Source organism: Ascidia mentula, chromosome 5 (assembly GCF_947561715.1).
Source record: "Ascidia mentula chromosome 5, kaAscMent1.1, whole genome shotgun sequence".
Taxonomy (NCBI): domain Eukaryota; kingdom Metazoa; phylum Chordata; class Ascidiacea; order Phlebobranchia; family Ascidiidae; genus Ascidia; species Ascidia mentula.
Window position 1 is genome coordinate 13,458,407 of NC_138570.1, and position 27,848 is coordinate 13,486,254.

At 38.0% G+C, this 27,848-nt stretch overlaps 4 protein-coding genes and 1 long non-coding RNA gene across 5 annotated transcripts in view; 3 read left to right on the plus strand and 2 right to left on the minus strand.

Moving 5' to 3' along the window:
* The window catches only part of LOC145904081 (activated CDC42 kinase 1-like), a 51,324-nt gene extending 43,869 nt beyond the window's left edge, over positions 1 to 7,455 (plus strand). The window contains exons 13-20 of the mRNA XM_082992311.1: positions 4,135 to 4,216; positions 4,334 to 4,551; positions 4,620 to 4,744; positions 4,853 to 4,964; positions 5,055 to 5,812; positions 5,967 to 6,138; positions 6,211 to 6,473; positions 6,591 to 7,455. Of these exons, the coding sequence (XP_082848437.1) occupies positions 4,135 to 4,216; positions 4,334 to 4,551; positions 4,620 to 4,744; positions 4,853 to 4,964; positions 5,055 to 5,812; positions 5,967 to 6,138; positions 6,211 to 6,473; positions 6,591 to 6,713 (1,853 nt within the window). The 3' untranslated portion in view covers positions 6,714 to 7,455. The remainder of the gene's footprint in view (positions 1 to 4,134; positions 4,217 to 4,333; positions 4,552 to 4,619; positions 4,745 to 4,852; positions 4,965 to 5,054; positions 5,813 to 5,966; positions 6,139 to 6,210; positions 6,474 to 6,590) is intronic.
* Positions 7,456 to 8,913: 1,458 nt separating this feature from the next.
* Positions 8,914 to 9,629, minus strand: LOC145902952 (uncharacterized). The gene is made up of 2 exons (XM_082991044.1): positions 9,530 to 9,629; positions 8,914 to 9,026 (listed from the first exon to the last, which is right to left on the minus strand). Exons 1-2 carry the CDS (start codon positions 9,627 to 9,629, stop codon positions 8,914 to 8,916), a joined length of 213 nt encoding a protein of 70 aa, XP_082847170.1.
* A 4,356-nt stretch (positions 9,630 to 13,985) lies between these two features.
* On the plus strand, positions 13,986 to 16,198 carry LOC145902953 (uncharacterized). Its single transcript, XM_082991045.1, has 6 exons — positions 13,986 to 14,099; positions 14,399 to 14,463; positions 14,667 to 14,765; positions 14,873 to 15,191; positions 15,676 to 15,888; positions 16,086 to 16,198. Exons 1-6 carry the CDS (start codon positions 14,000 to 14,002, stop codon positions 16,196 to 16,198), a joined length of 909 nt encoding a protein of 302 aa, XP_082847171.1. The 5' UTR covers positions 13,986 to 13,999.
* Positions 16,199 to 19,157: 2,959 nt separating this feature from the next.
* On the plus strand, positions 19,158 to 21,057 carry LOC145902954 (uncharacterized). The gene is made up of 6 exons (XM_082991046.1): positions 19,158 to 19,302; positions 19,397 to 19,461; positions 19,688 to 19,786; positions 19,894 to 20,212; positions 20,541 to 20,753; positions 20,945 to 21,057. The coding sequence occupies exons 1-6, from the start codon at positions 19,203 to 19,205 to the stop codon at positions 21,055 to 21,057; spliced, it is 909 nt and encodes a 302-aa protein (XP_082847172.1). The 5' UTR covers positions 19,158 to 19,202.
* Positions 21,058 to 23,278: 2,221 nt separating this feature from the next.
* LOC145903782 (uncharacterized) lies at positions 23,279 to 24,408 on the minus strand. Its single transcript, XR_014402692.1, has 3 exons — positions 24,339 to 24,408; positions 23,490 to 23,682; positions 23,279 to 23,369 (listed from the first exon to the last, which is right to left on the minus strand). It is a non-coding gene; the product is annotated as an uncharacterized LOC145903782 (long non-coding RNA).
* Between the last annotated feature and the right edge of the window lie 3,440 nt (positions 24,409 to 27,848).

Below are 27,848 nucleotides of genomic sequence, written 5' to 3' on the forward strand. Positions count from 1 at the left end.
GGAAAACACCACTGCGGAAGAGAAATGATGTTTTTGCAGCCCGGACTGCAGCTATTACCCTCTTTTTTGACGTCACATGTGAGCAGTTGGTTACGTCATTCAAATCATGTGACTTTCTGAGGGAAAACACCGAAGACGTTGGAAGGGAGAACAGTGTATTGTGCCCTGGGAGAATGTTGACTTCCCGAAGCCGCTAACTTTGCGCAGCAAATATTTCTTCAGCGCCTCTTTAAAGATAGCGCGTAATGTTACCGAAATAGCGATTTGCTTTGCGGAATTCTGTTGTGGTGTGTACAGTGTAGTATAAGATGGGGCTGAAGTTTGGTCAAACCCGACGCTTCTACGTGTCTGTTGCGTCATGCGCGTTTTCTCACTAAACTAAAATTCACTAAAATTTACGATTGCGGCGAGCAACAATTCAGCGTTGAATGATGTCAATTTTATATTTGTAAAATGTCGTACATTAAACGCATTGGAAGTTTTGCGACATGTTATAAACATTTTCAACTAGGTATCCAGCTACAATAATTAGTACTATTGAGATATTTTCAATATTCCTGTATCATATTTTGTCATCTCAGTACTTGATCCACTCTATACCTTCCTTGGTTGCCAAAGCCTTGTCATCGCACCTTACTCTTATCAGATAGTTTTGACGTTGGTTGCGGGTGATGGAGGTTAAAGACAATACGTTACTTTGTCTTCGGGTTTCTGTCGCTCGTACAAAGGTGGATCGGATAACTTACTCTGTCATACCTTGTTGTTACGAAGAGCCCAAGTGGATTGTGAAGGGGATATTGTTGATTGAGTAGTGGTGGGTTATTTTATTTTGTTTTGAACACGCCTACCTTATCGTACATCTGAGAAAAGAATTATTGCGAAAGACTTTTTAAAGATGTTTGATTTCATACAGTATCCCGCATCAAAATTGTCTATTCGCTTGTCTGCATGAAAAACATCGGATTCACTCTTGCTCCACTACAGACAACCCAAATTAACCCGTATACAAGAGAATTTTTCAGCCAACAGTAATAAGATATGCCTGAAAGAGAGTTTTCCGTAAGCGTGAACAACTGTATAGGCAATATCCGTTGTAGGGGAGCAAATGTCACGACATTGGACATCGCCCCTCTTCAAACACGTCTCGTTTTCTCGTAATTTCACGCCGAAAGCCAGACTTTTTTTACTTTCTATTTACCTGTGTGACTGACGTAATGCGTGTCTGAGTGGTTCGTACAATTTGGGCGAAAACTGTTTTTCTCCCTCGGTTGGAAGAGTTCTGTTCTGTGTACATTAACTTTCCTTGTGTACTGGTCGGGATATCGTGCTTTGTAAAATGTCGTTTGTAAATATGGAAATTCACTTTCCCGTACGTGAATGGCTTTCAACTATCTTACAATCGCATTCTGGTGTTGTTTTGAGGATTTATTCAACGATGATCTGTTCTCCTTCGAAGAAAAGACGATTTTGTGACGTAATGGGTCGCACAATTCCACTGGGAAGAGGCGAAATTGGCGGCGTTGCACAGATATGGAGATATCGTGCAACCTGGTTGGGCAAATATAGATTGAACAAATATAGGCTTTAATGTGTATCACGTATATTACGCCTGTTTGTTGTTTCTCTGCAATGAGCGATCGCCACAATAGGTTTGTAATTGCTTGGTTTATTTAGTTTAAACGTGGACACGTTTTGTCGGTTTTGTGACAAATTTGGACACGGCTGGAAAAAGACGTCTGCAAAATATGTGACCCGAATTTCGGGCCCTTAGAGACTTAAAAATATCCAGTTTATCAGGTCATCTATCCAAAGAGCGTGATTGATAGGAGTCATCTTCCTTCCCAACATTCTCTCTTGAACCATCTACGAACTAACAAAAATACCTACTTGTGACAGACGCAACATTTTATGTATTTTTGTTGTATGTCATTCTACGAGGTCTCTTCGAAATGTTCTCTGGCCAAAAAATCAGCATTTTTTGCGATTGTCGTTTTTCGGTCCTGTGTTTTCTGACCCTTTTTAGTGTTGGGAGTGTTTTTGTGTTGTTTTTAACAAAACAAGCCGATGTGACTGCTGAAGATAGGACTTCAACAAAAAAGTTTTTTATTTCTTTGTTCTGTGAAAACAATTGTATCTGAACATCTGGGTCAAAAAACGTGATTTTCTTTTTACTACGAAACCCTATAATGAAGTCACGCAGTACAGCAGGCGGAACATTCGTGAATTGAAATATAGACATTTAATTATGCCGGAAGAACAGTTCCTTATAAATTCATATTTTTATGTACGAAAACGATCCCGAACAGTTTAGATTACTACTTTTAATGAAATCCCAACACATAACGCCGTATTGTAGATCACCCTCTTTCCCCAACAACACACGTGACGTAACACAGCACATCAACACGTCATGTCCGGATGCACTGTTGTGACGTATAGCGGGTTTTGTGAATGAAACCCTCAGGGCCGGAAATTCGACGAATGGAAAAAATCTCACCAAATATTCGTCTTCCCGAAAACGCGGCCTCCTGTGACTAACTCGCGGCTTCCTTTTCTCCAAGTACTAGTGCCGAAGCGTTTTGTAATGGAAGCAGAACGCGTGGGCGCGAATATATGCGTCGCTGTGTATTAACACGATGGTGTTGGACCATTTAAACTAGGCGTTGACGGTGAACCGTATGAGTCACAGCGCTTGATACTTTCACTTCTTGGATTTACATTGCGAAACCCAATAGGTTTTAATATTTACTCTCCACTTCACGCATCTACAACAAAGGTGATTATGACGCCATCGTTGTGATCTTTTTACTACAAACCAGGGGTCTTGACCTTGCGAACATACTTCCACTCGAACGTCGTTACTCTGTTTGCGGACTAATATAAATAATAAAATCTCGCCTTGATTGCGTGCGTAGCATTTGGAGAAAATCAATTTAGTTTGCTTTTTTAAAAAAATCAAACTCTAGAACTACGTTGCCTGTGAAAAGGAGAATGTCTGTGTCAAAATCCTAAAGTTTTTTCGCGAATTCGACCTTAAATCGAAGAAAGCGAACGGTTCCCGCAAAAATCGCCACCCTGGCTTTTTCCTGTCGCCACTTCGGCCAACACGAGCGTGTGTGCGCGCGCGCTGGTGCTTGTGCGCGCATAGGACAGCGCGTGTGATCGGTCGCCTTTTTTTCTTTACCGGACGTCGTCAGCTTGAAGAGTGGTTCAATCGGCCAACCTCTGAGATATAAGGCAAGCTCCTGTCGAAGCGGGTAGCTTATTCTTGTTAGCTCAGCTAGGCCATCGCGGGCTTAGACACTATTTCATTTCAAAGGGCTGGTACAAGAGGCGGTCGGCCCATCGGTCGCTGCAATAGAAATTGGCTTTGACAGGCCGAAATTAAATTAAGTCAGACAAAAATTGGTAATGCGTTTTTCCCGTTAAGGTGTTGACGTCCATTGCCTCGGTTGGCTTTTTGTGCTGAAAACAGGATTACGAAATTAGATTTGCTTCAAAGCGACAAGCAGTAGCATTCAGAGTTTTTGAGTTAAGGAAGATTTACCACAGCAGTAAGTTTGCTTTTAGCGATTTTCAGGTTTTCGTATAATTACAAGAATTACTTGTAAACAATGGGATTCTTTTTACTTTACACAAAGATTTGCGATAGGAAACTGAAACTGTCAATATTGTGGAGTAAGAACGGCAAGTGCTTTGTGCACTTAATGCAGTGGCAAATTACAATCACAACTTTACAAGCGAAGTCTCAGCAATTTTAAACCGGTCGTGTTTGCCTCTCTATCTCCTATTTCGGCAACAGCATGAAGTTAAAAGCGATGTACGCCTGCCTTAACCGACGAACCACCACCGGTACGTTATGAAAGGACGGAAATACGATGGACCAATCGCGACATTGCTGTCTATATTGCAATGCCGGCTGGCAGAATGATGCTGGATTTTATAGAATAGCGCTTTGTTGTATATCTTCTGGTGGCATATCTGCCTATCATGTTGCAAGGCGATAAGCAACAAAAAGGCCCAAAAAGTTGTTGTGTGACCGTATGGACGAGACTTACGTTTTTATAAATTCATGCGTCTTTAATTGTTTCTTTTAAAATCACTCCTTATCAAACAATTTTTTAAATGTTTTAGAAGCAGCATACGAACCTTCAAAGAAGGAGTCATACCAAACATCAACAAAAATACAGAAGACCAACAAGAAAGGCGCTTTCAAGTGAGTTTTTAAACAGCTCAACAATAAGTAACTTAAACGTTTATTACATTATACCGTACATGCATTTATACACAAAATTCCAAGTGGATCAAATACTGACCCGTACACAAACTTTAGGCCGAAGTGGCAACCTCTTACCAAAACTAAAACTGACGGTAGCACCCCGGGTTCCGATTCCAATACTCCTCCGCCAAACGCAACCGAAATCCCGCCGCGAGTTGGTGAAAGGCATCGATCCCAGTCAACACGACTGCATTCGCCCACTGAGGTAAAGACCTCTGGCGGTTCCGCCCCATCTTCTCCTTCCACCATCTTGGATCGTACATCTCCACCAGGTTGGTTTCTTGAACCTTCAAAGAAAGTTGTGTTGTTCGTTGTTGTTCTAAACGATGCGTTTTTGTAGGTGCGCTTCCATCCCCTATCAAACCGCTTGGAAATATGTCGAATCAATTCCGTTCATTGCCCGAGGTTGGAACCGACGAAAATTGCAACAACGAAACGTGGAAACCTTCCTTTGATGGTGTCGAGGTTTGTGTTTTATTTATGGTGAAATCCTTTGAAAATTTTGTATTTTACCTAGTATGAAAAATAATATTTTTTAAAGACGATATTGAACAGTTGATGTTATTTTTACAGAGAACTCCAGCAATCGTAGCCCCCTTACCCCGGTATGACCCAGTTGCCCCTGACCCTGTATCACGTGATGATGTGTTTTCGAGGTCGTCTCCAACGTGGTCCAACGGCAACAGTAAGTGCTCATGTGAAATTAAAATAAAACAATCTCCGCTTTAGATTTTCGTGTTTCACAGAATTATTATCAATCGATTTATTTTTTCAGACGATTCGTGGAACAAAAACTTTCCGGCAAGCGTTGGAGAATCGGATGACGGGACCGTAAAGCTCCTAAAAGCACTCAAACTGAGTTCCCTACAGCAGCAAGCAATGATAGACTCACAAACAAGTCACCCAACATCAAAGTTCTATGGCGACGAATTCGAAGACCTTAAAAACGAAATGATGAAACAGTACGGTTTTGTGGGTGTGCAAGGTGCCGTGTCCTTTTCCCCACGCACTGATTCTGGCGCCACAATGGACAGTCTATCATCTTTATCTTCATCGGCGTCAAGTCTCATGACTTCATCGGCAGACCGCAGTGCCTTTGAACCTCTGCGCACCGACGAGCAACGCCTGTGCGCCACCACGTGGACGTCAGACCTTAAGTGCGAGTCGCGTGCGCCCTCTGGTGCCCAACATCCGCGCCGGGCGTTTTCAACCTCCTCCAAAGAAGTAAAATGGAGCGAAATTCCGCCATTAATTCCCCCACGTGAGCCGGTGCGGCATCAAAGGACATCCCCCCCACAACGTCACTCGTCTACCCCCTCACCCACATCAACGGCCCCCACTTCCACAACGTCAAAGACGCCTTCCCCAGTACCCCCTACTCTACGGCCGAAATACCAAACCCAGTCATCGACAACCACCGTGTTTTCCGCCCTCCCGCCAAGCATGACGGGATCGAATCCGGTCATTCTACCTATTATGAAGGACGGAAAGCAAGAGAGTCACACACACTACTACCTGCTGCCTGAAAATAAGGTGAGATTTATTTCAAAATCAATTCTTCGAGTAAAGAACAACAACTATATAACTATATAATATGTATTTTGTCACAACAAACCATACAGTAAAAAGTTTCATGTTTTAATGGGATTTTTATTTGCTTTCAACAACTCGTTTATTGCTTCTGCAGTCGACCGCGGCGCGCAGCCATCGGAGCCAGGAGAAGTACGAACCGGCTAATGGCATCGCACGGCCCACCCCTTCCGCCACTGTCGCCCCCTTTATGCGATCAACCGGCCCTGCACCCCCAAGACCCCCTCCCCCCACCAGTACCACTTTCACCCCATTCGATTCGTCGTTAGGTGAGAACAAACAACATATTAAACACCCCGGGAAAAATATGCTCTCAACTAATTAATTTTATCCTTTTTCAGTTCAAGACTTGCAATCTCACAATCATCGTTCGCCTCTTTCTCCAACAAATCCTGCCTCCACATATCCTCCCAGGAGGAGTCCAGTCTCCCAAAGCACCAACTCCTCCTTCCATGCTCGCTCCATGCCAAGATATTCGGACATGGGGCGCGGAGAGAAAGTTGTGGCGGTTCAGAGTAAGGTGTTCGGAGTGACCGACGAAGAATGCCGTTCGGCCCTGACCATTAATGAGTGGGATGTACCGAAGACCATTACCTATCTTAAGGTGGGAAGATGTTTATTTTGAATATTGAGACCGTTTTTTTGATGTTGGCCGTGTATACACACCAATATAGCCGCTATACTTTTGATCTGAAATGTATTAAAATTTGTTTGTTTGTAGGTCGAACAACTCTTTCGGATTGGTGTAGCACCCCGTGACGTATGTCAGCAGATTCTCCAATCAGCGTCGTGGAATCTTCAAACCGCGTCACGTGTCTTGTTCGAGCAGCACCTCCGTCGATAGCTATGTCCCACATAACCATATGGGTGCTAACATTTCTCTGCCGAGTCCCCATTGCTTACGTGATTGCCCTAAACCCAATCATATCCGAGTTTGTAAGTCATAGTACAGAGCCGTGTCGCTTTGTCGGCGCGAGTGGAACCTGAATACCTCAACTACTGTGATGTGTTGTGTGCTGTGTTCGAGATGTGACGTCAAGACCGTCCCTCGCTTTCAACCACTGTTTGATTGAATCTGTTGTTTTAGTGAGCGGCAAAAATACACATTGCAAAGCGTATCCCAAGCGGTGGCGTCTGCTGAAAGTAAGCTTGTTTGTAGTCGTTTGTCTCTCCCTCGACAGACGGCGTGCGAATTGAACTGCAGGAGTTTTACAGTTCGTTCTGCGTTTTATATCGTTTCCCTGCACGCAGTCGCTATAAGTTATTGCAAGCCACTTTATTTCGTTGTTTTTGTTTTTCATTCCTTTTTCGCCACCTCATAGTTTCCTCGTGGGGACTTCCCCGAACTCGTCCCGTGTTGGGGGTCGAGTTTTTCGAAACTCTGTTCGTCGTTGGGAGTTTATGTCGCTTACCTAACTTTCGGTTTTCCCGTGTTTTCTTCGCGTGCAGTATTTGCTACTTTTCGTTTCACGTGAGATCTCTCCAAGTATGACTTTATTTTTTCCTTTTGTTCTGCCTTTTCATGTTCACAAAAAGCTCTTTTATCATTTGCCACTCGCCGGCAAAATACAGAATTACGATTTCTATCCGCCGTGTGTGTTTTAATGGATGGTAGAGCAACGACTTAGTAGTTGGATATATTTGAAGTAAGCAGTAATTTTTATTGCACATAACTTATTTTAACCTTGATGAACACTTACCTGTGATATAAACATAATTGTATTGGCAAACAGAAAGCATAGCTAAAATATTTTTGTTAGAATACGTCAATCGTTCAAAACACCATCTCTGCAATTGTATGCAAGAAATATTCTTCGGTTGGAAATGCCCTTCTCAAACTCTTGTAAGCGAGTAAAATTATGTATAACAATGCATTGTGCTGATGTTTAGGTTGAATGAGCACAACTACACGGGATCGCAAGGTGATTTTTGCATGCTTTGGGCAGTTTCAGTGTGGTTCTTAGGGTTTTTAGTCAGATAGTCCATTGCTGGTGGATGTTGTTTAAACCTTGGTGGAAAAAGTATCAAAACATTGAGACGGATTTTGTAGACAAATGAAATGTAGGTTGTCGTGTAAAACGATGAATCACAAAAAGTGCACTCCAACGCAATTCAATGTAGGCGTCAACCCTCTTCTACAAAATTACAAAATTTACAAAATTAGTTCGTGGTTAGCTACTTTGGTGGCCCCCTGTTTATACCCTCCATAAAACATTAACCTTTCTGGGAAACAAATACACTACCTTCCTGTACACTGTCATAATGCAGCAGCAATCGCTTTTTTCCATTGAGCAGCAGCAGTTCATTTTCACGGGCCCCAACCCTCAGCAATTCTTTTTTGGCAATCAAGCGAAACTGCCACCAGGCGTGTGAGTGCAGATCACCACCAAAACTGTTTGTACATCTGAGTGTTTTGTATACTGTTTGACTTTATTGAGAGATACGGCTTTTCCGTCATATTCATGCAAATCTTTAGCGCCGCATTGTTGGGAATTGAACCATTTCTTATGTACACAAGAGGGCGCTAAACAAACTACATTTATCCGTTGTTGTTGCGTAAGATTGCTATCTTCGGTCAACCTACTTCAATTTAACTTGTTTATGTCCGCTAAAAGCGTCTTGCTCAGGTTGTGAAAATCTGTGTGGACGCACAATTTTAATTGTAGACCTTTGTAAAACCAGGAAAAGTTTTGTCTAGTTATGATTGTTTTGACATATAGTCCAAAATACTTCTATTTCATCACGCACAAATCATGTCCAGCGTTTGACATTTAAATCACATCAATCCAATCAAAATGCAATTTGGAAATTACTTGTAACATTTTGCTATTACTTGGAACAGCCGGTCAAATTTTTTTTTTCAAGTACAAACCCATTTATATACAGAATAAAATTACAATAATTTTCATCAACAACAAAATAAATATTGTCACAAATGATACCACAGATACCACTTTCCTTTGCATAATGACAAAGACCTTGAATGTTCTACAATAACTTAATGTGCAAATCTTTTTTGAATATTTACACGATTTACATTTTAACTATTGCTCTTTCTTCACTTCTGGAGTTTTGCACATCAGGCCTCTAAACATCCATGCCGTAAAACTCACAAGAGTCAAAACCACATACGTCTTGTGTACAAGTAAACCAGGTCCTGCAAAAGGATTATGAGGTACTGGTAACGTTGTTTCAATTATACATATTATAACAAACATTTTAACATGTTCAATGGCAAAACCATATCGTTGTCTACAAATTGTTTGCGTTCAACGTGGCCTTGGACGAATATGGTTGTGAAGCTTGCAATGATTTTTTTAAAATCTTAAAAACGAAAAAATCTTTATGCAATTACCTGTCACAATTTCGGTCAAACCTCCAGTTTTTTGAAAGCTTGGTGTGTTTATCAATACAGCAATACAAATGTAGCATATAGCCGGATACATCAATTTTACACGGTTGGTAATCTGAGGCCACCAAACATAGTCAGATAGAATCCATCCCAATACGAAAAGTACATAAACAGGCAACAGAAAATAGCCACAACCATCTGTGGGGTCGCAATAACCTGCAAAAAGACGATTGAATTATATATGTTGGATAAGTAATGGTACAACTCAAGCTTTTCGAGAAACGTAATCTTCAGTAATTGATATTTACCTCTCGGTATTGCCACATCTGATGGACCATCCTTATATGCAATGGAAATGGTACCAAAGGACACAAAACAATGCCAATACCAGTGTGTGCACATCGCCATACCTTGGACGACAGTTACGTCATACCACAAGAGTAACTTTCCTAGATTTAATTTGTGGCCATGTGCTGCCCTGCATTTTAACACCGAAACAAATCCGTAAAGCAATGTGTTGGCTTGAACAAACCAAAGAATTTCTATGTAAAAAAGCTGTTCAAATGCCATCAGAAGAACCCAAATCGGGCTTGTGAAGATGGTAGGCAACAGTCCAACACGGTATTCCTGAAAATAACGAAAATATTCAAAATCTATATTATTTTTCATGTTTATGATAAGAAACTAAACGAACATATCTGGATTAAATTCAAGTTAAAAAGTTGTTTTCTCACCATAGGAAATAAATCTTTCATTTTGTCTCCGTGCCAAATGTAAAGGCCATACCCTCCGACCAAAGTTGTTGCTGTCATGCACAACCACATAAATTTCATCTACAGTGAATGTAAGTAAACTTTTGTTACCGCAAAGAACAGAAAGAGGATTCTGATCGGCTTAATGTGCGTTGTATGATTATGTTAGACACCTATCGGGAATTGAATTTCGTGTGTTTCCAAGGACAGCATAAAATTTCGTTAAAAGTTAAATAACGGACAAAATAATTGTCAAAAAGTTGTTCAATTACAAAACTTCGCTGTTGCCGAAATTGTGCTCACCATCGGTGCGTAAACAAATGGAACCACGAGGAATCTATTTCCAAAACCGTCCACTGGTATTGCTTCTGAAAAAGATAATTCCTCATTGCAAACTCACTTAAATGTCTATTAAATAAATGTACACGAGAAAAAGGTTTTAAACAAAAGAAATGTGTAATGCGTAAACAGTGACCATATAGGTAGATGTTTTATTTAGAAAAATATATTTCCACGTTAAGGCGTCATCACTTATATTTCTGAACGAAAAAAGCCTCCAACTTATGTCACCAGACTTATTCGAAAAATTGCAAGTAGGTCGTTTAAATCTGTTGACATAAATTAAAGGATGTTAGCTTCAAAACACAAACTTATTGCAGTTATTTGATGTCGCGGAGAGATATGTGGTACTAAAGCGTAACGATTTATATTTTGAAAGGAATACTGTTTCCAAATGCATTTACAGTTGTATATATTTGCGCCACGAATTGAAACTTACCTGGATACCAAACTTGCAAAGCGCTTAAAAATCTCATCATCACGATGGTCAGACATATGATCGTAACGACCAGAGCCTTTTCAAAGCTTGCAAAGTTCATTTTGTTCTTTCTGTACAATGTCCAACAAAAAGACTCCTGGAATTTAGATTCCAACCAAATGGAAATTTCAAAGTCTAACAAACTAACCAATTTTTGAAGAGAAACACTGTAAAGCTGACTTGCAAATTAATGTATCAGAAACCTGTAATGATTCGTACAATATCTGCGATGACCCTCATAAAAACCTGTAAAGACTCTTATGACTCTTACCATGCAGGAAGTATTAAAAGTTCCGTTAAGAACGAGCTTTAAAATAAGTTGATACAAATCGTGACAGAAAAAGTGTTGCAACCACAAGCATATGGTAAATGCCTGGACGGTAACGCTTATAAGAACACGGAAGTTGGTATAATGATTCTTTAAACACGAGCAAAGAATGTTTAACTAAATGTAATCACTGTGAACATTAATGAATCACCAAAAACTGCCTGTAGTTGCTGCAACGTATGCAATGCAAAAATCTGACGAAAAAACTTCTGTGTACAAAGATGATATCATTTTAAATGAAATTAGTTTTTTTATGTTTGCTTCTTTTGTCCCAATACCATAGGGAATCTCTGTTTTCTTCCAATCGACATATATGTTGATGTAATTTTCGTAATTTTGAACGCTCTAAACCAAAAAGTATGTGAAATACGAACTCACGTAAACGTGACAAAAAACACATTACAAACGTCTTCACTAATTGACTCAATATCTATGTGAACAATAATTCTACGTCGAGCTTTGAGAAGTAGTCATCCACTTATTTAAGCATGTATCGATTTAACCAACGATTATGTATCTCCGCATTTTAACTTTATGAAAGGTAATGTAGTTAGAAATATATTTCAGTTGTATCAGCCATGATTGGAAGTTTATAAGTTTCTTTCTCAACGACTTTGGTAGTATTTACCAGGTCTTTCTTTTTTGGTTTAAAGTTAAGGCGAATACGAAGCTTTGCTTTTTCTTTAATTTTGTCCCCTGTTCTTTTCTATGTTTTTTTTTTCTGGTAGGTTACGAAATAAGGTACAGTCACATAAAATCTACTTTACGCACAACCGTAGGGGTTTGTGAGGATGTAATTTGTCAGTTTACTATCGTTTCTTTACAAGTATAAAATACCCAAGTCTGCATAACAGAAAAAAACATCTAAAAAGAAACAAAAAAATAACAAGGGACAAAATTAAAGAAGATGTGTAGCGTTTAAGAAATTTTTCTGAAAAGTCAGCATCACTATATTTGTAAAGATGAAAGGAAAACATAAGATTAAAATCACCAGGTACATGAATGCAAACCTTCCAATACCCTTACAAAGACGCAATAAGTGTCCTCTGAAACGATGACATGTTAATTAGCATTAGCATTTGAACGTAACACATCTTACCCACGCATCGTTGTGAGACCAAATTTGCGTCGGGTTCTAAATCTTTCGTTGTAACAAAGATTGAGAATTCCGTGACTTTTGGCATACTGCTGATAAACTGCAATCTTGCATGGACCAGAAAAGTCATCTTTTCCTTTTACAAGAGTCTGAGTAAAACAAGCGTGTTTTTTTACAACGGTGTTGGCAAGAACAAAAGAATGGATACAGTACAAAAATACTTCGCAGATATGTGAGACAAAAAATAGGTACCCATATATTTTGCCCCAGAAAATTTTGCTGATATACTGTAATCATTTATGGAATAACGCGGAAGTATTATAATGCTTTCGCATAGCAAGACAGGATCGCCCTACTGCGTTTGCACTTTACAAGTGTGGCATCCAGATAAGTTTCAATTCGTGGCGCAAAATGTTTATTTAAAAACGAAAGATATTTTTCAATATAAAACATCTACCAATGATCACTGTCTAAACAGTTGATGATATGAAAACCATGAGAGGTAAGGATAACATGCCAAAATACCTATGTAATGGTGGGAAACAAAATTGAAATTTCGTAAACGAATTTTGTAACAACAAAATTTCTCAGCTGATAATTAGGCACCAGGTGGAGGTAGAGAGTTATACGTAAAGTTAGTACCACGATTACCCGCTGGGCTACGAAAGTACCATTACAAGTCATTAGGACATTTTAAATACTTCAACATGGAATGACTTAATTAAAAAATTAACAATTTAGATGAAAGCAAAGGGTTAAGGGGTGAAAGGTCGAGACAAAATTCCAACGGATTTGGAATTCGTTTACAACGACTACTCTATACAGAATATCTATTTTAAATTTATACTGATCAATCACCAATCGTTGCTCTATTTGTTTCCTCACTATCAATGCATTAGTATATTTTAATATACAGATATGAGTGACGCTTGTTTGATGCTATGGTGGCTGTATTAGGTTCGGCGAAATTAACTTGGGAATGCCCGCCTGCAATACAAACATTTTTGAATTTAGCGACTTGAAATTTTACAAACCAACACTAGATGACAGTACAAAACGAGCAGTGAAACCAAAATGTCCTATGTCGTTTAGTTTTTTATTCGTGAACTAAAACGCATGTTTAAATCCATGGTGGCTAAGGTTCCGCGGAATTAATTGAATTTGAAAGTTGTCCACCTGTGATTTGAATATTTTAATATCAAGCGACTTGGAATTTTGCACACAAATACTAAATGCCACTACAAAACGAGCAGTGAAAACCAAAATGTCGTATGTCGTTTAGTTTTTTATTCGTGAACGAAAACGCATGTTTGAAACTATGGTGGCCAAGGTTCGGCGTAATTGACTAATTTTAAAAGTTGCCCGCCTGTGATTTAAACATTTTGGAATCAGGCGACTTGAAATTTTGCACACAAATATTAAATGCCACTACAAAACGAGCAATGAACTTCCATGTTCTTATAATCGCTTCCGTCTATGTATTTCCTATGTGCTTGTAGTTGCAACACTCTGTTTTCTGTCACGATTTGTATAAATTTATTTCACAGCTCGTGATTATCGGGACTTCCTGCAATACATCCTGCAATTGTAAGAGTCATTACACTTTTTTGTAAGAGTCAGGTTTCTGACGGTTGTTATGTATGTTTACGTTACTTGAAGCTTCTTTAAGAGTTGTTTAGTGTTTCAACTTTCCATTTCCAGTAATAAGCTGCTACAACTGGTTTAAATTCATGGAACCTCTTTTGTTGGACATTTAAACTGAAAAGGATTTCTTCGTTTGAAAATATGAACTTTGCAAGTTGTGAAAAAACTCTGGTCGTTACGTTTATATTACTGACCGCCCTGATTATGAGGTTTTTAGGCTCGTTACAAAAGTGGTATCCAGGTAAGTCTCAATCCGTGGCGCAAAATGTAAATGTATTTGAAAACAGTATTCATATGAAGAGAAAAAACGGTAAAAAACGGTAAGAGAATCTGTCCCTCGGTTAGGCATTGCCTGTTTATCTGCGACATCAAATTACTATAATAGGTTTGTGTTTTGAAGCAACAAGGCAACTAATATATGTCAGCAGATATAAACGACTTGCTTGCAATTTCGATTTAGTTAGTCTAACTTTCCCAGAAACTTTATGAGGACATCTTAATGAGGTAGCAATGGGGTTAATTGGACTTTATCGTTTTCAGAATCAATACCAATGGACGGTTTTGGACAAAGATTCATCGTGGTTCCATATATTTACCCACCGATGGTAAGCACATTTTCGGCAACAGCGAAGTTTTGTAATTGAACAACTTTAGTCGCCCGCTGTTCAATATTAAACGAAATTTTATGTTGTCTTGAGAAACACACGAAATTCAATTCCGGATAGGTGTCTAACACAATCATATAACGTACTTCAGAATATACTTTCCATTCATTGCGTCAAAAAAAGTTTAATTTCTTCCCTTGTAGATAAAATTTATGTGGTTGTGCATGACAGCAACAACTTTGGTCGGAGGGTATGGTCTTTACATTTGGCACGGGAGCAAAATGAAAGATTTATTTCCCATGGTGAGACAAAAACTTTTTAACTTGAATTTAATCTATATATGTTCGTATAGTTTCTTATCATAAACACAAAAAATAATAGTTACTTCGAATATTTTCTTAAATGCAAGGAATACCGCGTCGGACTGTTGCCTACAATCTTCACAAGTCCGGTATGGTTTCTTCTGATGGCATTTGAACAGCTTTTTTACATAGAAATTCTTTGGTTTGTTCAAGCAACCACATTGCTTTACGGGTTTGTTTCGGTGTTAAAATGCAGGGCAGCACATGGCCACAAATCAAATCTAGGAAAGTTACTCTTGTGGTATGACCTAACTGTCGTCCAAGGTATGGCGATATGCACACACTGGTATTTGCATTCTTTTGTGTCCTTTGGTACCATTTCCATTGCATTTAAGGATGGTCCATCAGATGTGGCAATACCGAGAGGTAAATAACAATTACTGAACATTACATTTCTTGTAAAACTTGAGTTAAGTTTTTATAAACGGCTGCAAAAGCTTCTATGATTTGGAAAGTGTTTAATTTAGTTTTAGGCATTTTGCTTGTTTCTAATATAATCTCGTTCTTATAAATTACGTGCTATCGCTCGTACACGTGAGTATGACATATATGTCATTTTAAAAATCCATTTTATAAAATGGATAATTTTATTCCTTGTTGAATACATATAACGACGCTATACACAAATTAAATACATTTTCTTTTGTTTGTATTACACCCGAGTTTCTGCAAAGAACTATGGTGTATCTTAAAATTTCTTCAACGTTAATAAAACAAGGTAATTGTAGTCAATAACAATTGCACATGCGTGCAACCTGTCCCTTACCATTAGCTTTGGGTTAAGATTTTCCTTGGCTTGTCTTGTACCATTACTGACCAAAACATCTATGTTTCAATCGTCTTTTTGCAGGTTATTGCGACCCCACAGATGGTTGTGGCTATTTTCTGTTGCCTGTTTATGTACTTTTCGTATTGGGATGGATTCTTTCTGACTATGTTTGGTGGCCTCAGATTACCAACCGTGTAAAATTGATGTATCCGGCTATATGCTACGTTTGTATTGCTGTATTGATAAACACACCAAGCTTTCAAAAAACTGGAGGTTTGACCGAAATTGTGACAGGTAATTGCATAAAGATTTTGTCATTTTTAAGATTTAAAAAATCATTGCAAGCATTGCAACTAAATGCGTCCAAGGCCACGTTGAACGCAAACAATTCGTAGACAACGATATCGTTGGGTCATTAAACATGTTAAAAATGTTTATTATAATATGTGTAATTGAAACAACGTTACCAGTACCTCATTATCCTATTGCAGGACCTGGTTTACTTGTACACAAGACGTATGTGGTTTTGACTCTTGTGAGTTTTACGGCATGGATGTTTAGAGGCCGAATGTGCAACACTACAGAAGTGAAGAAAGAGCAATAGATAAAATGTAAATCGTGCAAATATTCAAATAAAGGATTTCCAAGAATAAAGAGACTGGTCCATACTATTGTTCACGTTATAATGTTTTATTCTCAGAGTGATTAGCAAATCAGTAAATAGTGTTCCAAAGGATTTCCACATTTAGTTATTGTAGAACATTCAAGGTCTTTGTCATTATGTAAAGAAAAAGGATAACATATGTGACAATAATTATATTGTTGTTGATGAAAATAATTGTAATTGGATTCTTACATAAATGGTTGACAGGCTTGGCAGCGTATAGGCATTGCAGTCTAGCTGGATCAGCCACTTTTTGCTGAAAAGTCGGAGCAAGATTTGAAAAATCAAGCTTCCGGTGAGGTTTGAACTCGCACGACCCTGGGCTAACCAGGCCCAACGCTCTACCAACTGAGCTACAGGAGCTCAATGGTTTACGGGTATATTGTGGCCAAGGTACACCGGTGCGCAAGCGCACAACTTACCAGGCAACTTTCACATATACTTATATAAATGGGTTTGCTTTTTGGGTGTTATTGTTCCAATCTGATGTGCATTCAATAAATGTTGCAGTATTTTATCGTATGCCATTTGCAGAGAAATAGATACTTGGAAAAGAAACTTTGGCTGGCTGTTCCAAGTAATAGCAAAACTTTACAAGTAATTACCAAATAGCATTTTGATTGCATTTCTTGCTTTCACAGTTCAGGAATAGTAAACGAATTTTCTGGTGTTTTTTATAAACTTACAGTCGAAATTGTATTAAATTATTGTGGTTTCGGCGATCGAAATGATTGAACTGTCAGCAGCACAGGGTAATAATGATTTAAGATTGCGTTTCCGACACACCGAAATATTAGTGGGAAAAGTGTTGTTCAACATAAACATACTGGGGCGTTCGTCGCTTGGCGCCAAATTTCGATGCCAAATTTACAATGACATTAAAACTGAGTCGATGACAAATTTTTTCTTACAGATTTTACAGTGTACGTGCCACTTAGTAGTTACATGCACATCACGATACTTGCGCTGTTTTTGTTACATCCAATAGCTGTGGGAGTCATTGCAGACTTCTGTTGTTGGTATGGATAGAAGTTGCATTTCGTGTTTGGAAAACTTTAGGTTAAAGAAACGAAAGGTTTGTTTGTGATATAGTCATAATAGAAACCAATGCGTCCAACATAATAGCTTTTTTTATTTAGTTCGTTTTATGATAATAGTTTGGCTTCGAATGTTTTGATGTAATAAACTCAACTATAAATAAAAAAGGAAAAGTATCTTCCGCATTTTCTGTTGCCTCTTCATGTGATTTTGACCAGGCGACTCATGGAGAACGCGACGAAGCGCAGAGCAAGCCAGCAGCGTTCGACAGAATCTTTACCTTAATCAGACAACGCAGAAGTTTGTTGATAGGAAGTTTGCTGTAATCATTTATTGAATATGTACAAATTTTTTGTAAGTCAACCATCAGTAAACCGATTGTAGACAACCATGTTGGAGAAAATTGGTTTGAAAAAATGTTTTGCGCCTGCATAGTCCATCAAGTGCTTCTCTAATCTCATGTAACTGAACTCATCCATTGCATTGCACTTAAAGCAAGGTTGGTGTCGTGCAGACGTGTAAGTGCCGAAAAGTCAAGATTTTACATCATGTCGGACTTGGTAAAACGATTTGTGGTTTTGTCGTTCAGTTTTCTGCTATGCTTAGTTTGCAGGACCTTGCAGCCTCTTACCTAAAGCTGCGGCGAGTCATTTTGCTGCTTTTATTTTTCAGATTACTCATAAATACTATAGTTTAATTGAAAGCCTAAATGCGTGCAGATATATAAGAAGCTTATTTTTTTCCAACTCACAAATTTAACTGAATCATTTTTAAATAACTGCGAGTAAACGTGATGTGGATTTTCTACACAAATTTTTTATAGAATATCACCACAAGACAGCTGTTTTGACAAATAAAATGCTGCCGGGCGAAAACGTTAGTGATTATATTATTACAAGAAAAGCCATCTTGTAGTGATACATGCCAGGCAGCATCAGTAATAAACTGACACAGAATATACTTTAAACATTTTCATCAACCAAATTGTTTGAAGATAAGGAAAGAAAAAACTGGTAAATTCTACCGAGTCGTTAAGAAAGAAACTCATAAACTTCCAATCATGGCTGATACAACTGAAATATATTTCTAACCACATTACCTTTCATAAAGTTGAAATGCGGAGATACATAATTGTTGGTTGTAGCGATACATGCTTAAATAAGTGGATGCCTACTTCTCAAAGCTCGACGTAGAATTATTGTTCACACAGATACTGAGTCTATTTGTGAACACGTTTGTAACGTGTTTTTATATCACGTTTACGTGAGTGCGTATTTCACATACTTTTTAGTTTGGAGCGTTCAAAATTACAAAAGTTACATCAACATATATGTCGATTGAAAAAGAATAAAGATTCCGTGTGGTATTGGGCCAAAAGAAGCAAACTAATTTCATTTAAAATAAGTATCATCTTTGTGCAAAGAAGTTTTTTTTTTAGATTTTTTCATTGCATTAGTTGCAGCAACTACAGGCAGTTTTTGGTAATTCATTGATATTCACGGTGATTTCAGTTAGTCAAAAACATTCCTTATTTGTGGTAAAAGTAATAATTATTGGACCATAACTTCCATGTACTTCTAAACCTTTTCGTCTATGTATTTTCCATATGCTTGAAGTTGCAACACACTGTTTTCTGTCATGATTTGTATCAACTTATCTCATAGCTCGATCTTATCGGGACTTTTATTACATCCTGCAATTGCAGGAGTCATCACAGGTTTTCGTGAACGTCATTGCAGATGTTTGTAAGGGTCACTGCAGGTTTCTCCCGCATCAATTTACTGTTGTGTGTTGATGTGATTTAAAGTATCTTCAAGAGTTGTTTAGTGTGTTGGATTTTTAACTTTCCATTTTCAGTAATAAGCTGCTACTACTGGTTTAAATTCCAGAAACCTCGTTTGAAAATATGAACTTTGCAAGTTGTGAAAAAGCTCTGGTCGTTACGGCTATATTACTGACCGCCCTGATTATGAGGTTTTTAAGCACTTTACAAGTGTGGTATCCAGGTAAGTCTCAATTCGTGGTGCAAAATGTGTATTTATAAACGAAACGTATTGCCTTTCAATAATATATTTATAAGCGAGGAGCAATTTGTTTCAGAATCAATACCAATGAACGGTTTTGGAAAAAGATTCCTCGTGGTTCCATTTGTTTACGCACCGATGGTAAGCACATTTTTGTCAACAGCGAAGTTTTGTAATTGAACAACTTTAGTTTTGACTATTATTTTTGCCCGTTACTTAATTTTTGACGAAATTTTATGCTCTCTTCAGAAACACACGAAATTCAATTCCCGATAGGTGTCTAACACAATCATACAACGTACTTTAAGCCGATCAGAATCGACTTTCTGTTCTTTGCAGTAACAAAAGTTTAATTACTTCACTGTAGATGAAAATTATGTGGTTGTGCATGACAGCAACAATTTTGGTCGGAGGGTATGGTCTTTACATTTGGCACGGAAGCAAAATGAAAGATTTATTTCCCATGGTGAGACAACAACTGTTTAACTTGAATTTAATCTACATATGTTCGTACAGTTTCTTATCATAAACATGAAAAATAATATAGATTTTGAATATTTTCGTTATTATCAGGAATACCGCGTCGGAATGTTGCCTACGATCTTCACAAGCCCGATGTGGGTTCTTCTGATGGCATTTGAACAGCTTATTTACATAGAAATTCTTTGGTTTGTTCAAGCCACCACATTGCTTTACGGATTTGTTTCGGTGTTAAAATGCAGGGCAGCACATGGCGACAAATTAAATCTAGGAAAGTTACTCTTGTGGTATGACGTAACTGTCGTCCAAGGTATGGCGATATGCACACACTGGTATTTGCATTGTTTTGTGTCCTTTGGTACCATTTCCATTGCATATAAGGATGGACCATCAGATTTGGCAATACCGAGAGGTAAATAACAGTTATTGAAGATTCTCGAAACACTGGAGTTAAGTTTTTACTAACGGTTGCAACCAAGCTGTTTTAAGATTTGGAAACTGTTAGTTTAGTTTTGGGCATTTTGCTTGTTTCTAATAAAATCTGGTGATTGTAAGCTACCTGATATCGTATATTTCACAAAGATCTACAAAGATACCGAAAATTTGTTATGTATGCCCCATCAGTTTAAAATCAAGAAACAAATTATTTGACACCACGTGCGTAACCTTCACTAGATTCAGATATTCCTTGGCTTGTTTTATATCATTACTAACCTAATACCAAAATGTTCTTTTTGCAGGGCATTGCGACCCCACAGATGGTTGTGGCTATTTTCTGTTGCCGGTTTATGTAATTTTCGTATTGGGATGGATTCTTTCTGACTATGTTTGGTGGCCTCAGATTACCAACCGTGTAAAATTGATGTATCCGGCTATATGCTTTGTTTGTATTGGCGTATTGATAAACACACCAAGCTTTCAAAAAACTGGAGGATTGAGCGAAATTATGACAGGTAATCGCATAAAGAGCATGTCGTTTTTAAGATTAAAAAAATCAAGCTTCATAACCAAATGTTCCCAAGACGACATTAAAAGTTAATAGTTTGTAAACATCGATATGGTTTGGCCATTGAACATGTTAAAAATGTTTGTTATAATATGTGTAATTGAAACAACGTTACCAGTACCTCATAATCTTTTGCAGGACCTGGTTTACTTGTACACAAGACGTATGTGGCTTTGACTCTTGTGAGTTTTACGGCATGGATGTTTAGAGGCCTGGTGTGCAAAACTCAAGAAGTGAAGAAAGAACAATAGATAAAATGTAAATTGTGTAAATATTCAAATAAAACGATTTCCACATTTGGTTTTTGTTTCAAGGTCATTGTTGTTATGCAAATGAATATGATATCAAATGTGACAAAATTTATTTTGTTGTTGATGAAAAATGATTGTAACTGTATTCTTAATATAAATCGATTTGTTGCAGTATTTTATCACATGCCATTTGGTTGGCTGTTCCAAGTAATAGCAAAATGTTACAAGTATTTTGATTTCCAAACAGCATTTTGATTGGATTTCTTGCTTATACGATTAGGAAAAGTAGGCGGATTTTCCAATGTTTTTATAATCTTGCAACCAAAGTTACATTAAATTATTGTGGTTTCGTCGATCAAAATGATTAAACTGTAGCTCAAGACAATGAAATAAGAGCGCGTTTGTAACACACCGAAATATAAGTACTTTTGACCAGGCGACTTATGGAGAACTCGACGAAGCGCAGAGCAACCCAGTGCGCGACAGAATCTCCACCTCAATCAGACTACGCAGATGTGTTTCATGCTGCATGATAGCCCCACTGCGCTGGTCTTAACTTGGCGATCAGAGCTACATCAAGATCATTAGGTTCTCTGACATGGCAGCCAAGGCATTGCAGCCAAGCTTGTAGAATATTAACGTAATAATTTCCTACGACCAACTATTTCACTGAAATTGTTTCCTATTTGATCAGTTTTGCACATTTCTCAAGTTTTAATCAGGACGCCAATTTTTCCAAATTTCTCTTGGGCAATGTTAGACATGAATTCAGAAAAAGAAATTGTTTGTAAGGAAAAGGCAGTCTTTATCTTTTTACATACGTGTGCGGCTTTGGTTTTAGTTGTCTTTAGTTTTGGTTTCATCATACATTGTACCTTCTTTATCGCTGCAGGTTTCTGCTATGAGCAATTCAGTGATTACAATAGCCCTGCAAAAGCTCTTCCTCCGTCTACAAAGTATGTGTTTAAAGAAATAATCAGATGTGTTATTGCGTGTTATGTCATCAACATTAGACTTGTTGACATCAATATATATTTTGCCTGGAATGCTGCCTTCCACATTTTCGCGTTTGGTTGTTAACTCATTGGTCAACAGTACATCATTTCTTTCCTGTTTTTTACCAGGGTCTGTAAACGTCTTCTAATTTCACATACTCTTGTCAGGGCTCTGCACACCAGACGCGGTTGACGGTTGCGGCTGGCGATGCGTAGCCGTCGCGGATTTTCCCCCTCTTTTTGAAGCGGGAAGGGGATTCACACCTGCAGTGCGGTTGGCAGCAACGCGATAAAACATTTTAATATCTAAAATACCTTGAGCGTTTGTGTCGTAAAAATGTTGATGGGAAACTTCATTTAGTGTTATTATAAGACAACTAACTTAATAATCTATATAATGTTCATGTACGGAGCGTTTACTCACGACTTATATATTACTTGGTTCGCTTTTACTGTGAGGGCATCAAATGACTATGTAAGTGAAACTGATCTACAATATTTAGTTAAAGAAAAGTTTTTACAAAGTCCAAAAAATGAATTACCCCAAATCCATTAATTATTGTAATCCATTAATTAATTTCTGATATTTTATCACCAAACTCTTCATATACAAATAGAATTACCTAAAACTACCTAAAATTAATCGTAACAACCCAAAAACCCTGCAAAAACAAACTTCAGATGAACGCGGCTGACGGAAAAGTTAAACCAGATTTAACTCCGCCGTCAGACGCTTCGAGAGAGAAAATCACGCCGTCACTGCATGACGCCAGCTGGTGTGAATGCCCCGCCGCTTCGAAACCGCGTCGCCAGCCGTCAACAGCGTCTGGTGTGAATCCCGGTACATTTAGTGTTAAATATAACAAATATTGGGTATTTTTTTCCAAAACCAGAAGATCGGCCGTGAAATCGCGTCTGATATTAAAATCTATCCCCCAATTAATTGATGATGGCTCCTTATTGTCCACAATTTATTTTTGACAAAGGTGCGGTAGCAGAATTAAATGTGCAACATTCAACGTTTTTTATCCATTCAGTGGTCACTACATTTTTTAAGTCCATTTACTTCTTTACATGTTTTATAATCACGACTTAAGAAATACATTACTTCACACAGTTTTATGTCCAGTAAATGCTTGCGAAAGGAATTCATGGAAGGGGAATCAGTTTCATTTAACTATTTGCACTAAGATTTACATCATATCTATTGTTCTTTCTTCACTTCTGGAGTTTTGCACATCAGGCCTCTAAACATCCATGCCGTAAAACTCACAAGAGTCAAAACTACATACGTCTTGTGTACAAGTAAACCAGGGCCTGCATAACAAATTATCGGTTTGTTTTCTATTTAAAAATCAAAAACTTTGTAGCTTACAAAGATGCATGCGAAAAAATAGTACTGACGAAAGCTTGTTACCAAAATGCTCACACAATTACCTGTCACGATTTCGCTCAATCCTCCAGTTTTTTGAAAGCTTGGTGTGTACGTAGCATATAGCCGGATACATCAATTTTACACGGTTGGTAATCTGAGGCCACCAAACATAGTCAGAAAGAATCCATCCCAATACGAAAATTACATAAACCGGCAACAGAAAATAGCCACAACTTTCTGTGGGGTCGCAATAACCTGCAAAAAGACGATTATGAAACATAGATGTTAGTTCAATAATCGGAAATTGCCAAATGAAATATCGAGGAACAAATGTAAAACAAAATAATAAAAGTGTGGCGTCGCAATGCCTTTTTTACTTTGCTTTTAATAGTTATATGGTTTTGTTTAAACTTAATGTGCAAGTATTGATCATTCAATTCGTAATTCATCAGATTAATCTCTTAGATCAATATTTATCAAGTATTCGTTTACGTTTTCTTTATTTCGTGAAATCAAAACAGAAATAGAGATATTTCATTTTCGTATAGTGTTGCTTTAGCATGATCTATTAATTAGATGCTCTTTTGTTGGACCGCGTGCAATGCACAAACATAATTTTGTTGTGCGTTCTTTCAGTTTCTGATATGTAAAGTTTTGTACGAACTGAAGATACAAAAATTTACCTCTATAACTGGTGATTTAAAAGATTATTTCAATTTTGACGCTCAGGATTATAAAAAAAATGTGTTTCTTCAAATTTGGCATTGTTACAAGCAAAAGGCTATGAGCAAACGCGCAAAATACAAACTCGTATTCCCCAAATCTTCGGACGCAACCATTTGTATGTGAACATAGTGGAACTGATTTAATTTTCATGAAAAAAGGTTAGTGTTTAGTTAATTGTTATCTACCTCTCAACATTGCCTCACTTCCTGGACCATCTTTATATGCAATGGAAATGGTGCCAAAGGATACAATACAATGCCAATACCAGTTTGTGCATATCGCCAGACCTTCGACGACTGTTAGGTCATACCACAAGAGTAACTTTCCTAGATTTGATTTGTGGCCATGTGCTGCCCTGCATTTCAACACTGAAACAAACCCAAACAGGAAAAAACATGCTGAACCAATCATAAATAATTCCATATACACATGTTGTTCCAAGCCCAACAAAAAAAGCCAGGGAGTTGTTGTGTAGATGGTTGGCAATACGCCGATTAGGTAACCCTGCAAAATTTCAAAGATATTAAATCAGTTTGCTTTTTATATAACTTAAAACCAAATAAAAATAAACATGATACAATGTCTGAGTTTAAACAACGATATCATACCATAGGAAATAGGTCTTCCATTTTGCTTCCGTAGCAAATGTACAGACTGTATCCTCCTAGCATTGCTGTGACCATACAGAACCACATGAGTTTCATCTGCAAAAAATGTTTCATTGCCCTTGACTCTTAAAACCGCTGCTTTGAAAATAATCTTATCTTTTTTTTCAGGAAAAACATTTGTTCAAGTACTGCATGAAGTTGTTAGTTGCAACAACAAAAAATCAACGAATAAATACTACCGAAATAGAATGTAATACAGCTACCGTATCACACAAAAGCATGCAAATATACAAGTAAGCAATATTGCTGAGAAGATTTGCTATTTCAGCAGATAATCATTATTGATAAAAATTAGTCCAATCCCGAACGTGACCAAATAAATAATTACCATCGGCACAAGCACAAGTGTAACCACGGTGAATCTTTGCGCAAAACCTTGTAAAGGTTTTAGATCTGTAAAACGTGAATTTCAGTTTAAAAACATATTGCCACCCACAGCAGATACACTAAAAAAATTCATTTAAATCTCTGCATTTCTGAATAAGACTGATTCATTAATTGTGGCAGAATCTAGCGCTCGGTTGGCACCAACGACACCAATTTATTAACATTAATAACGAAATCTATTTTTCAATAATTGCAATATAATTTATCAGACTTGTACACCATTTTGTTTTAAATAGTAATATTCCTAAATACACAAAGAGAAGTTACCTGGATATAGCGCTTGCAATGTTCCATAATACCTTAAACTTATGCCGCATATTATGATAAACAAAACAGTCATACACTTTCCACAGCTCAGAGTGTTCATTGTTTTTAGCGAAAGGGTTTCTAACATTTGTTTACATCAAGTTATAAAATTTTATAGAAGCAAGTAAAGTTCGTGCTGCGGATGTTACGCGTTTTATGACAGCATCGTCACTGCGCGCCAGGCAAAAACTATCGCTATGGTTAAGTCTTGTTTATACATTCCAGTGTGTCATCCAGGGTTGGCCAAGATTTACCAAGGAAGGTAAACAAAGATCGATTATTTCGTTTCTAAACCAGTCAACTTAAAGTGCATATGACACGGAAAAATAAAACATGTTAATAATCAAACTAAGAGATGTTCATAACTTTAGAACATTTTTGGCGAAAAAAGTAGATTGATACGACGACTGGTTTCTGAGATACAGCTGATCAGAGTCGCACTTTTGCCGCTGCGAACGAAATCGTGCGAAAGCGAGATTTTGTTGCGTGACGTCATAGAAGGCGCTTCGGTCGTGCGCGAGTGCTGGCAGCAAGCCTTACGCGTAGGAATGGAAAACATTGTAAAACCGGTTTAAGCATAATATTGCATTAAACAGGGGACAAAAAGGAAACAAGTGAAATAAACGGATTTTGATGTTAATTTAAGCTGAAGACAGATGGCCGCTGTTCGACCTATTATGTCCTATTTAGTTGTGTAATAATAAAACAGTTACAGGAACAGGGTGTTCTTGTTGTTACAGCATTTATGATCGCCAACGTGATACATTAACTTTTGAAAACACGACAGAGACAAACCGTTAGTTTAGCATTGTCGTTTTGTCCACTCACAGTTATGTCGTTTCTGCTATACCCTATGGTCTTCCGCTAATTAGAGACAAATAAGCCTTTGATTCGTGACGTCACAATGACAAATTTTTGTGTGATGCAAAACCCTGTCCTCACCTTTACCGTAACGTAATCTGTGGATTCTCCCATGTTTGAAACTATTCGATATCTGCAAAAAAAGGCGCCTTCTCCTATCTAAACAATGCATTTTTTCGACGCGAGTGCCTTATGTGATGTCATTTTCTCCTTAGCGCAAAAGGTTTACGATTTTTGGTCGCCGTTACTTTTCGTGCAGTTTTTTACATTTTTTAGTTGACGTAGAACCATGAAACTTTGGATATATGTTTGTTGTAGATGTACCTTTAGTTTTACGCAAAGTTGTCATGGCTGTGTCATATGCACTTTAACAGTTATTTAAGTTAATTGCCCAAATTGTATTTCCTTTATTTAGTAAGAGTGACTTCACAATAAAAACTCGTTAGCAACTAAGATTGTATCTGATTATAATTTACTTCCTCATGAGTGGTATGTACCGTTGGATGTCGTTAGCCTGTTTATGTCCTTTCCGGCAGATGCTGCGCTCAGAATTTAATTCTACGGTTTTTACATAACAAAAGTGTTGTATTCTTCAGTCACAAACAGTTCAGTTGTGGATACAACTGGTTGTACAGGCACACAAAATACGAAAATAACGCCAGGAGCGCAAAAAAAACACAAGAAAAAGGGAATCGATAACAATGGCATCGCTTGTATCGTGACGTGACCAGGTGTCTAACGGGGCGTAACAATTACAACAAGTTGTTGTAAACAGCAGGAAAATACCGTAGGATGGTCCAACACCCTATCGAAAAGGGTACGACCCAAACCAAAGCGTTGTGTATTATACTCCGTGTGAGGACTGCGATGGAGCATATATAGGTGAAACTGGAAGAGCGTTACAGACTCGGTTAAACGAGCATCGCCGCGACGTTGCAGCGAAGAATGAAAAGACAGCACTGGCAAAACACGCTGCCACACTCGGCCACCGAGTTAACTTTGACGAGGTCCAACTATTGCGTTAATGATCTGGTCACGTGACGATACACGCGGTTTTCTTACGTTTTTATTGCGTTTTTCGTGTTTATGCGCTTGATGCATTATCGTTGCGACATAACCCTGAGGAAGTCTCGCCGGATGGTGGATGAAACGTTGGTTTCAATAAGCACTGAAGTGCCCGAAGAGCAATTCCCTATTAATTCAAAGTTAATGATTGTGGAGTAGGAAAGTTACCTGGGCACTGCACACACGAATATACCATCGAAAAACACCGGCTTTTTGGTCGTAAAAATCCAGAAACACTTCATGAAACCAAAACAAGTGGGCTACTCATTGGGCCAAAAAAATGATTTGCATTCTGAACGCTAGGTCAACGCAAAATGTTTGAACAAGATCTACGAAAGAGTGTGGCTGCATATAGGACTGTATTTGTGCAAATCATGGAATTATGGAGGTCATAATGCACTATGACCA

Bases quoted from the DNA above. Each gene is read 5' to 3' on its own strand.
- LOC145902952 (XM_082991044.1), bottom strand. From the start codon at position 9,629: ATGGCGATGTGCACACACTGGTATTGGCATTGTTTTGTGTCCTTTGGT. The intron at 9,027-9,529 runs GTAAATATCAAT...ATCCTTTTGCAG, and splicing joins AGATGTGGCAATACCGAGAG to GACCTGGTTTACTTGTACAC.
- LOC145902953 (XM_082991045.1), top strand. From the start codon at position 14,000: ATGAACTTTGCAAGTTGTGAAAAAACTCTGGTCGTTACGTTTATATTA. The intron at 14,100-14,398 runs GTAAGTCTCAAT...TATCGTTTTCAG, and splicing joins GTTACAAAAGTGGTATCCAG to AATCAATACCAATGGACGGT. The intron at 15,192-15,675 runs GTAAATAACAAT...GTCTTTTTGCAG, and splicing joins AGATGTGGCAATACCGAGAG to GTTATTGCGACCCCACAGAT.
- LOC145902954 (XM_082991046.1), top strand. From the start codon at position 19,203: ATGAACTTTGCAAGTTGTGAAAAAGCTCTGGTCGTTACGGCTATATTA. The intron at 19,303-19,396 runs GTAAGTCTCAAT...AATTTGTTTCAG, and splicing joins TTTACAAGTGTGGTATCCAG to AATCAATACCAATGAACGGT. The intron at 19,462-19,687 runs GTAAGCACATTT...ACTTCACTGTAG, and splicing joins CATTTGTTTACGCACCGATG to ATGAAAATTATGTGGTTGTG.